Here is a 12,447-nt window from a genome sequence, read left to right on the forward strand (position 1 = left end):
CTCTCTCCACCTCTGATCCTCCAATGATTACCGGTTGATGGACCTCTGGTTTCCCTCTCCTGAGGTCTACAATCAGTTCCTTGGTCTTATTGACATTGAGTGAGAGGTTGCCGTAATTACACCGCTCAGCAAGTTTTCAATCTCGCTCCTGTATGCTGATACATCACAACCTTTGATACAGACCACAGCAATGGTGTTGTCAGCAAGCTTGTATCTGGTGTTGGAGTTGTACATAGCCACACCATTATAGGGGTAAAGCGAGTAGAGCGGGGGGGGGGGCTAAGCACATACCCCTGTAGTACTCCTCTGCTGATGGAGATTGTGGAGAAGATGGTATTACCAAACTGAAATGACTGGGGTCTACAAGTGAGGAACACCAGGATCCAATTGGACATGGGGGTACTGAGGCCCAGGTCCCGGATTTTACTGAATAGTTTTGGGGGTACGATGGTATTAAATGCTGAGCTGTAATTGGTAACCAGCATCCTGATGTATGTATTTTTGCTGCATGTTCCAGAGTTGAGTGAAGAGCCAAAGAGATGGCATATGCTGTAGACCTGTTACTTCAGTTGACAAAATAGAGTGGATCCAAGTACGCACCTCGCTAAAGCAAAAGGGAAATACACATTATCCCCAGCTGTGTTTTTCAATTAATTTTATGTTTGGAGTTGCAAAACATAAGTTACAATGAGCAATTTTTAAAACAAATTTCAGAAGACTACCTGCAGATGCGCAGTGAGATGTTGCAGTTTTTAAAAAAAAGCATAGCAAGGTTTCTTCACAAGTAGAGGGATGATTGAGTTAAAAAAAAATGCAGCACGTGCTTCTTCAGGAAGGACAGAGATAATCAAGTTTAAAAAAAAGGCAGAAAATGGACGAATTCATGGATTCATAAATAGTGAGTACCGAGTGGTAATAATAATAAATAAATAAAGCAGAAATGATTGACTAAATTGGAAAGATAGACATGTTTGATTGCACAAGAGATAACAGAATGATCTGTACTGAGCAAATTGAGCTATATTTTGAAGGAAATGAAATAGCTAATTAAAAGTGAGTGGCAGTTTTGATAAGTATATTGGGTGGAAAGGCATACTATTTGCTTAGAAGTTCGACTACTCCAACCAAACCAGCCGAAATAAGCTTTGTTGCTATTGTGAAAATAATGTAGGAACATTCAGAACTGAAAACTTTGTTGATTGCAGAATGGTTTGGGCTTTCAACATATGTGGCTGAATTGAAGAAATGGTCAGAGCATTGCTAGTTCAAGGATCGTTTAGTTTGTGGAATCTTACATGAAAGTATCGAAAAAGGACTTCAAACTGAATCACAACTCACATCAATGGAAACAGCAGAGAGATAGGAAATTAAGTTGCAGTCAGGAATGAAAGTGAGCGAAAACAAAATTACAATGTCATAACAGAAACCGGCCTGGCCAGACAAACTGAGCTCCAACATATCAGACCAATGCAAGTTATCACTGGAATTTAGAAGAATGTTTGGGGGGAGGGGGGGCAGGGAGAGAATCTCATTGAAACCTACTGAATTCTGAAAGGATTAGATAAGGTGAATGTGGAGAGGATATTTCCTACAGTGGGGGTGTCCAGAACTAGAGGGCACAGCCTCAAAATTGAGGGGTTAGTCTTTAGAACAGAGGTAAGGAGGAATTTTTTTTTTAGCCAGAGAGTAGTGAATCTGTGGAACGCTCCACCACAGACAGATGTGGAGGCCAAGACCTTGAGTACATGTAAAGTGAAAATTGATAGTTTCCTGATTGGTCAGGGCATCAAAGGTTATGGTGAGAAGGCAGGTGTACAGGGTTGAGTGGGATCTGGGATTAGTCATGATGGAATAGCAGAGCAGACTCAATGGGCTGAATGGCCTAATTCTTCTTCTATGTCCTATGGTCTAAGTTCAAAGGTAAAACTTGCAGAAAATTTGACAAAGTAGACACATACAAAGTGCATGTCGGGCAGACAAAAATAAATAGACTGCACAGGGAAGAGATAATGATAATAAGTCAAGTAGCAGTTTCAATAAGAACATTAATCTGCATGCTGTTGATGAAAAATCTGATTATGATGAGATTGATGCAGGACTGAGTAGCCTTGAGATTTAAATATAAAAACCAACAAGAAACTTACACCAGAAGTGAGTGGCAAATTAATTAAAATGGAATTGGACACTGGCTCGGCTGTGTGAGTCATTCAACAAAATGAGTTTGAATGGCATTTCGAAGATACTGATCTCAAGCCTGAAGATATCCAGCTAGGAACTTATATTAGGGAAAAGATAACTCCTGTGGGAATTAAATTCGTAACCATGAAATAGAATAACCAGCAAGCCAAATTGAGCTTGTATGTGGTAAAAAAAAGAGCAGAGCCAGCATTGTGGGGCCATGATTGGCTGAGATAACTACAACTTGATTGCAAATCCATCCACTGCAATACACTCAACTGAAAGTAAATTAAGAAAGGGCTTGGATGATGCCAGAGCAGGGTTCAAGGGTGGCATTGGAAAATGCAGACGTATCAAAGGTAAAATAGTGCTAACTGAAAATGCCACATTCAAGTTTTACAAAGCCCATCCAGTTTCTGATACCATCTATGATAAAGTAGGCAGTGAGTCAGATTGCATGGAGGTTGAAGGAAGTCTTTCCAAGGTTGAGTGCAGCCCATGGGCAATGCATGTGGTCCCAGTATCGAAGAAAAATGGGTCTGTTAGGATCCGTGGTGATTCTAAGGTCACCATCAACCAAGTACTGAAACTAGATCAACATCCTCTGCCCTGGATAGAGGATACCTTTGCAAACCTTTCTGGAGGATAACACTTCAGCAAAGTGGACCTACACAGCTGAGGCCTAACTGCCGATGAAGTTCGAAAAGAATCCAAAGTGTTCCCCATCATAATTACTCACAAAGGGCTTAAATCGCTATACAGGTTTTACCTGCTATCTGAAAATAGAGCCTTCCTATGAAACCTTTTGTAAGCTGAAATGGCGTAAGGCAAAGAAATAATTACCATTAATTTATATGGGAAAAAATTTTGAGTGTTCCCAGACCCAAAAAATAACCTACCAAATCATACCAAATAGCACATAAAACCTAAAATAACACTAACATATAGTAAAAGTAGGAATGATATGATAAATAGACAGCCTATATAAAGTAGAAATAATGTATGTACAGTGTAGTTTCACTTACCAGAATCGGGAAGATTCAGCCAAAAACCGATTTATAGAGGGAAAAAAAAGCAAAAGCAAGTACTAATGTAGGTCTTTCGTAGAAGCGAAGTGGCGTAAAGCGAACTTTCGTAAAGCGGGGGACACCTGTAATACGCTTATTTTTGGAGGAGCATCTGCACTCTGGCAGAAAGCCAGGGACCAGGTGCTGCAAGGCTGCCAGGCACTCAGTGCTGCCTGGATGACCTCGTTGCTACCTGTAAGGATGACGAGGAACACTTCCAAAATCTCGAGACAGTATTAAAAAAAAACAGAAGATTATAGGCTCAGAGTGTGATGCAACAAGTGTTAATTCCTTAAACCAAGCATCACTCACTGTGGTCACACCATTGATGCACAAGAATTACACAAGTGTGTTGAGAAAATTCAAGCAGTGGTGGATGCCCTGAGGTCAAGGAACATGTCACAGTTGTGTTTCTTTTTCAGATTTGTTCCTGCCAAACCTGGGCACTGTGCTCCACCCCTTGAACTCACTGACTGGCAAGAAATGGTAATCTACCAAGCAGTGTGAGGAGGCTTTCCAAAAGACAAAGGAAATCAGGATGGCAGACACTGTACTGACACATTATGATCTACACTGACCAGTGAAGCTTGCCTGTAATGCCTTGCCTTATGGTATAGTCATAGTCATACTTTACTGATCCTGGGGGAAATTGGTTTTCGTTACAGTTGAACCATAAATAATTAAATAGTAATAGAACCATAAATAGTTAAATAGTAATATGTAAACTATGCCAGTAAATTATGAAATAAGTCCAGGACCAGCCTATCGGCTCAGAGTGACTGACCCAGGAGTTGTAAAGTTTGATGGCCACAGGCAGGAATGACCTCCTATGACGCTCTGTCTTGCATGTCGGTGGAATGAGTCTCTGGCTGAATGTACTCCTGTGCCCAACCAGTACATTATGTAGTGGATGGGAGACATTGTCCAAGATGGCATGCAACTTGGACAGTATCCTCTTTTCTGACACCACTGCCAGAGAGTCCAGTTCCATCCCCACAACATCACTGGCCTTACGAATGAGTCTGTTGATTCTGTTGGTGTCTGCTACCCTCAGCCTGCTGCCCCAGCACACAACAGCAAACATGATCGCACTGGCCACCACAGACTCGTAGAACATCCTCAGCATCGTCCGACAGATGTTAAAGGACCTCAGTCTCCTCAGGAAATAGAGACGGCTCTGACTCTTCTTGTAGGTAGCCTCAGCGTTCTTTGACCAGTCCAGTTTATTGTCAATTCGTATCCCCAGGTATTTGTAATCCTCCACCATGTCCACACTGACCCCCTGGATGGAAACAGGGGTCACCGGTACCTTAGCTCTCCTCAGGTCTACCACCAGCTCCTTAGTCTTTTTCACATTAAGCTGCAGATAATTCTGCTCACACCATGTGACAAAGTTTCCTACCGTAGCCTTGTACTCAGCCTCATCTCCCTTGCTGATGCATCCAACTATGGCAGAGTCATCTGAAAACTTCTGAAGATGACAAGACTGTGTGCAGTAGTTGAAGTCCGAGGTGTAAATGGTGAAGAGAAAGGGAGACAAGACAGTTCCCTGTGGAGCCCCAGTGCCGCTGATCACTCTGTCGGACACACAGTGTTGCAAGCACACGTACTGTGGTCTGCCAGTCAGGTAATCAAGAATCCATTACACCAGGAAAGCATCCACTTCCATCATTGTCAGCTTCTCCCCCAGCAGAGCAGGGAGGTTGGTGTTGAACGCACTGGAGAAATCAAAAAACATGACCCTCACAGTGCTCGCTGTCTAGGTGCAGTCATATCATATGTTAAGAGTGATGGAAGTGAACATCCCTTAGCCTTTGCAACACATTCCTTTACCGTTGCAGAGAAAGATTATACACAAATTGGTGGAGAGGTCTTGAATCTGGTTTGGTGTGTACAACGTTTCAACCCGTGTGTTGGAGAGAGCTTACCCTCTGCACTAACCATCAACCACTAGTGTTCAATAACAGTCCACTGAAGTGTGTTCTACTACCAGCAGCAACACAAATGCAGAGATGGGCTCTGTTTCTTGGAGGACACAATTACAAAATCAAATTCAAGGGACAACTAATCATTAAAGTGTTGATGGATTATCCTGTTTACCCTTGAAAAAGGAAATAACTGAAAAATTTACAAAAGAGTGCACTCCTCTTGATATATTCTCCCTAATATAAATCAAAAGTCTTCTGATTACAATAGGGATGATCCAAAGGGAAACCAGAAAAGACTCCACATAGTCTCAGGTCTACACGGCCACCCGAAATGACTGGAACGTGCAGCAGAAACTCCAGGTTCCTCGTTTTTAAACAGCCCCTGGATGAACTATCCCTTTATAGTGGAGAACTAAAGTTTTGGAGGAACTACGTGCTGGTCATCTAGGCATGGTCAAAATGAAAGTATTAACTCAAAGCTTTGTCTGGTGGCCATCAGCAACATCATCTCTGGCTCTGTGTTTTTCTTTTAATTAGCTTTGTGTTTTGGAGTTACAAAACCTAACACTTTGTATCTTTCAAGTTCATAAAATTTAAGTTAACGAGTAGACAATACAGAGGAGTATTGCTTTCTAGTGAGATAAAAAATAGTTAGAACGTAAGAAGTAGGAAAGGGAATAAAGCATTTGATTCTTCAAGCCTGCTCTGCCATCCATTAATATCATGGCTGAGCTTTCGCCTCAGCATCATCCCTGTTTTGAATCCAGCCAACATCTCAGCCTCCAATGCTACCTGTGACACAAATGGCAAAGATTCACCATCCTCTGAGTGAAGAAATTTCTCATTTCAGTCCTAAATTCTGACCCAGATCGCTGGTTGTACATTTGACAGCCTGGTAAAACACTCATCCTGCATCCACCCAATCAAGTGCAGTGTGGAAATACAACCTTCCGAATACAGGCAGGTCATGCGTTAAACCAAAAAAAGCACTTTTTTCTCATGCAAATGGAAATCTAGTGACTTCTGACCCAAAAGACTGTTATGCCTGTAGGGAAAATAAAATAAGGAAAAATGTATTTGACATAGAACATCCAAGAGGATTTGCAAAGCAACTCCAATTCTGTTTTAAGTACAGAATTCTTTCATTACTTTGTTTAGAAAGGGCAGCTCCTCAAATTTAAGTTGTCTTCCTAATATTAATACCAGTCATTGGTTTGAAAAATTTCAAGATTACCCTGAGAATATACTCCCACTGAAGCAAGATTCTCAAAGCCACGATCACTTTCAAATTCTAAATGAACATTCAGATTTGCTGATATCTATTTTACATATGGCAGAATATATTCTATTTAACAAATTTTCTTAACGCAATTTCATTAATGAGAGAACAATAATATGTTCTGAGCCAGTTCTAACACCACAGAAAATGTGAAACAAACAGAAAGGTGATATGAGAAACAAAAGTATCTGCAAATTGGCAATTTTCACTCTAGGGAACATGTTAATTGCTAGAGTATGCTCTTCTAAATGCAAAGTAAAGGTACATTGTTTCTGCAGAACTTTTAATATGGCAATCAAACACACAAAGTAGGAATATAAATGCCAAAGAAACTCACTGAAGGAAATAAAGCCTCCCCTCAAACCATCGCAGACCAATCCTCTTATGTGGCTAAATGCAATGCATTGTATGGTTGGCTGGACATTTTAAATGAGTGTTTCACAGAACAAAAAATGTTTCTGAATAGTTGCTGGATATTTGTGGAACAGCATATGCCAAGTGATGAATAAGGAAATTTAGACTCATAGATTATCCTGCTCTGACATTGAGTGTTCCGTTACTCCAAGTTTGGACCTGTTGTGATAGGTATAAGTTGTAATGATTAAACAATAACTCTATTGTTCAAACAACTACTGTAGTTGGTAAAGGATCTTTGTCTTAATATCAAATTATGTGTAACTTTCCAGCTAGTTTTGTTTGAAGTTACAAGTGTAAAATCATTCTATTTAAATGTACTATTTTTCAGCTAAATATGAACTTGTTGCAACACTGAATTTAATGAAAAAGTACTGAAGATGTTGGAAATCTGGAATAAACATAAAAAGATACTACAACTATCAGATGCAGTCGCACCTGTGAAGGTAGGATCCATGACAAAATTTCAGATCAATGACTTTTCCACCACTACCCTCAAACACAAGGTTGAGAAAAGCTACCTTGGTAAATTTAGTCTTTCATATGACATGCTATAGGTGGTATAAAATGAAAACTCTCTGCAGTTTTTTGCATTCACAGGCAGTTGCCATACCAAAAACCATGATACATCTGGATAGGTGGTTTTATGGGGCATTGACAAAAATTGGTGAGGATCCAAGGGTCATGGCAAATTTTATTAGCTTCTTGAGGAAGCAGAGGTGCTTGTGATGTTTCTTGGCCATGGCATCAATGCAGCTGGACCAGTACAGGCTGTTGGTAATGTTCACTCCTAGTGACTTGAAGCTGTCAACCCTCATGACTTCAGCATCATTGATGTAAACTGTAGCAGTAATGTTCTGAGGTCAATGAGCAGCTCTTGAGTTTTGCTGACATTGAGGGAAAGGTTGTTGTCTTGACACCATGTAACTACGATCTCTATCGCTTTCCTGTACTTTGCCGCATCACTATTTAAGATATGGCCTACTATACTGCAAACTTGTAGATGGAATTAGTGCAGAAGCTGTCAATGCCGTGATTTGAGTGTCAATTGAGTGTATAGGTACTAGAGTAGGGGGCTGAGAATGCAGCCTTGTCGGATACAATTTTTAAGGATGATCATGCTGGAGGTATTGCTACCTATCCATACTGATTTTGGTCTGTTGGTCAGGAAATCAAGGACGTAGTTGCAAAGAGAGGAGTTGAGTCCCAGATGTAGGAGTTTGGAGATGACTTTACTTGAGCTTATAGAATTAAAGGAGGCACTGTAATCAAAAATCTCTAACTTAAGTGTCTTCACCTCTAGGGTTAAGTATAGGAGCAGGGAGATGGAATCTGCTCTAAATATGTTTCCAAAGTAGGTGAATTTGCATTTCATTGAAGTCGTCTGGGAGGCTGAAGTTAATGCATGTTAGACGAGCCTCTCAAAGTATTTTGCAACGGTGGATGTTAGAGCCATTAGGTGGTAGTTACTGAGTCAAGAGCAAAAGTGCAGATCAAATGCAATACTTTATCTTGAATGGTTAAAGTGATGAATTAAAATCTAATTGAGTAATGAAATTGTTTCACATCCCCGATACGAATTTTGCAGATGATGAGTCTTATTTAAAAGATCACATAGCCTCTTCTCCATTCTTAAGAGGTTGCTCTTCAGCTTACTGAAAAGAGGAAAATGCAATCCAATACAAAGAATAGTATTAACCATCTTCATTTGAATAGAAAGGTAAATCAGGGCTTTAGCCAATGGCCCATCGCATAAATCAAAAACCTGATTTGATATCTGGGTGGCGGGTTGAAAACACGTCACTACCAAAGGAGGTGTAGCACTTGATGCATATCACAAGTCCTGGTTATGCAAGCACTCACACCAGACAAACAAACTCTGAAGAGTATTGATAATGGCTGAGTTTACCCATCCTGTAAAGACACTCTACAGAAGAAGGCAATGGTAAACCACTTAAGCAGAAAAATTTGTCAAGAACAATCATGGTCTTATGACAGGGTACATTATGATGATGGTGATGATCCAATATTTAGAATATAGAAAGGTTCTATGTTTGATTTCAATACCTGCACATTCTGCTTCTCACTCAACAAGTGGTTATTCATAATTAATGAACCATGTAATAGCAATGTTTACCAATGACTATTGTTCTTGATTATTACCTCGCATTATAATGTGCAAATGTGCATGTCAAGGGTTTTGACATCCAAAATTTGTTTTTGTATATAAATGAACTTGAGAGATTGTCCCTGAGGTGAAGTGCCAAAACAATTAACAACAATTAACTGTTGAGGGAGAAAGAAAATGCAAAGAGTATTTGAAATCTTGGATTTTCACTCTAATCAGGTTATAGACCAGCCTAGCATTTTTACTTTTGAACAGGTGGGACAAAACTGAGTTAAGGTATTAAAGGTACTAATTAATCTGCACATCACTTAAACCTGTGCCCAAATAAAGGCTTTGTAAGTAAAGGAAATCTTTCTCTTGCTGAAGTACCAAGGCCTACCTGCTGCTTGTTGTTTGGTGTATAAGGAAGGAGAGTGGAGACGTGAAACATGATCTCATAATCTTTGTAGGTCGTGTAGAGGGAATGAGTACCAGTTGAGTCAGCTGAAAACACAGCAAAATACATCATTAGTGAGAAACTCAAAAACAGATGTGACTACAATGAAATCACAGATCAGCATATAGAAAAAATCTATTGAAAGTTTTACTACAATATTGTTACAACTGAACTACCATCTTCTGCAGGCAGGCTGTTCAAAGCTATCCATCGCTTATTTATCCGATTGCAGGACCGTATCAATAACAAACATAAATTGCAACCCCAGAGTTAATTATCAAACCTAAATGATTAAGCACACCATCATAAATAACTACATAAAATTTAAATTTTAAATTTAAATACAGACTTAGGGAAACCTGAAAGAACTTAGCCCCCAAAGTAGATTGCAACACTATGTAATGTTCTGATTAATAGAAACTTAAATTGAACACAAGCAATAACAAAAATGCAGGGGTTAATTTCAGATTTTATTTTGTCTGCAGGGCAACTTCAAAGGAACTCAATTAGTATTCCATTATAATCCACCTACAACGAACAGTACCCAAAACAGTACCCCTAAATCAGAATCAGTTTTAATACCACCGGCATATGTCATGAAATTTGTTGACTTTGCAGCAGCAGTACAAAAAGTAGAGAGATAGTGTTTATGGGTTCACTGTCCATTCAGAAATCAGATGGCAGAGGGGAAGACTTGTATTCACAAAAGTATGGTCTTCTAACTTCATTCCTAGTGAATGAAATTTCTAGGTTATATGGAGTAAACTGATAATTCCTAATGTTTCCATTGACTTCTCATGTTAAAGCTGCTCACAGCAGCAATAAAAGGCCTCTATGAAACCAATAGTCATACAGTGGTTTGGCTCAAATAAAGAATCTGACCAAAGCGATAATAAATTAGTAAACCTTCGTACAATATTATAAACAGAACTAAAAATATGGTTTATAGACTTGTTGCAAAACACTTTTTTAAAAAAATCCTGCTGTTAAGTGACGAAGGAGAACTTCTGGAAGAGAAAGCTTCATTCTTGATTAGTAATGCTTGTTCATCCATAAAGATTGCACTCTTCATCAGCACAGGAAAAGCTTTCTGGGTGTTGAGCTAAATGGCCTGTGTGCAGATTTTCATCAATTTCTTATTTTCATCTCAGTAACTTTAGAAATATTCACTAATTTCTTCTGAACTTGAAGTAACTTTCTTAGTCTTGATTCACCTGATGCTTATTTCTGTTACAGCTTGGCTACAAGAAAGAAAATGCTATCTTTTTTTAAGTTAGGCCAATTATAACTATTAATAATGACATATTTATATCAGGATGAGCTATTTTTCAAAGATGTTTTATTGACTTCCAAGTTTGAGATGATACATTAAAAGAAAATCCATTTCTAATTAATTGGATTGTCCTTATTAATGGCAATTTTATATTTTTTTTCTAGGATGCCAACCAATAAATGGATTCACTTTGTTCATTACAGCAAAATAGGGCTACACCTTTGAACATAATACCCTGTCATCCTACTGAAAAGCAGTAGGGGTCAAAATCATTACATAGAATTTCAAATTTATGCATGATTTGTTTTCTGTTACAAAAATAAGCATAACTCAAGGAATTTTTAAATATATTGCCTAATACGAGTCGATCCCTTGGATACTTACTGTAAGTACCACTGACTCTAATAGAACTCCTAATACAAATTAGGAAGGTGACCCATGGAAGGCTATTTTAAGAATGAAGAAACAATTCCAATTGAAGTTAGAGACTGAGTTGTACGCACGTCAGCTCTGGCAGGGTTTGCAGGCCATTATTTCTTACAAGGTGAAACCTAACATCATGAATGGTTGTGATGCTTCACTCCCAGCTGAGCTCAACACCTTTTATGCACAATTTCAAAGGGAGAATAAAACTACTACTGTGCGAATCCCTGCAGCAATTGGTCACTCTGTGATCTCTGTCTTAGAAGCTGGTGTCAGAACATCTTAGAAGAGCGTGAACCCTCACAAGACATCAAGCCCTGATAGTGTACCTAGTAGAGCACTGAAAACCTGTGCTAACCAACTATTGGGAGTGTTCAAGGACATCCTCAATCTCTCACTGCTGGAGTTGGAAGTTCCCACCTGCTTCAAAAGGGCAACATTCATATCAGTGCCCAAGAAGAACAGGGTGAGCTGCCTCAATGACTATTGCTCAGATCAACTCACATCTACTGTGATGAAGTGTTTTGAGAGGATGGTCTGGTCAGAATCAACTCATGCTTAAGAGAGAACCTTGACACGCTGCAATTTGTCTATTGCCACAACAGGTCTAGAGTGGATGTAGTCACACTGGCTTTGGACCACCTGGACATTAGCAACACCTTCATCAGGCTGCTGCTTATCGAATACACCTCAGCATTCAATACCATCAATGTTAATCAACAAGCTCCAAAACCTGGGCCTCTGTACATCCCTCTGCACTTCAAGGATGCGTATTTAGCCCACTGCTCTACTCTTGCTATGCCCATCTATTAACTTGCTGATGATACAATTGTTGGCAGAAATTCAGATGATGAAGAGGAAGAGTACAGAGTGAGAGAGATCAGCTGGTTGAGTGCTGTCGCAACAACAACCATTTGCTCAACATCAGTAAGACCAAGGAATTGACTGTGGAATTCTGTAAGGGGAAGTTGAGACACCACACACCAGTTTTCCGAGGGATCAGCAGTAGAAAGGGTGAGCAGTTTCAAGTTCCTGGATGTTACAACTGCGGCTATATTTTGAGTTTGAGGAGACACGATATGTCACCAAAGACTCTCTCAGTTTCTACAGATGTACCGTGCAGAGAATTTTAACTGGTCGCATCACCGTTTGGTGTGGAGGAGCCAATGCACAGGATCAGAAAAAGTTGCAGGAAGTTGCAAACTCAGCCAGCCCCACCAAGAGCACCAGCCTTCCCATCAGAGAAGGCAATGGCTCAAAAAGGCTGTATCCATCATCAAGGACCCCAGTCACCCAAGGCATGACTTTTTTTCATTGCTAT

The 12,447-nt window shown here is 39.7% G+C and overlaps 1 protein-coding gene across 21 annotated transcripts in view; it reads right to left on the reverse strand.

The window, feature by feature from the left end:
• Positions 1–12,447, reverse strand: part of sipa1l1 (signal-induced proliferation-associated 1 like 1) — a 432,358-nt gene that overhangs the window by 116,107 nt on the left and 303,804 nt on the right. For all 21 annotated transcript variants that reach the window (XM_072265599.1, XM_072265573.1, XM_072265549.1 and 18 more), the window contains one exon: positions 9,374–9,477. In XM_072265599.1, coding sequence (XP_072121700.1) covers positions 9,374–9,477 — 104 coding nt within the window. The remainder of the gene's footprint in view (positions 1–9,373; positions 9,478–12,447) is intronic.

This window comes from Mobula birostris, chromosome 1 (genome assembly GCF_030028105.1).
Source record: "Mobula birostris isolate sMobBir1 chromosome 1, sMobBir1.hap1, whole genome shotgun sequence".
NCBI lineage: Eukaryota > Metazoa > Chordata > Chondrichthyes > Myliobatiformes > Myliobatidae > Mobula > Mobula birostris.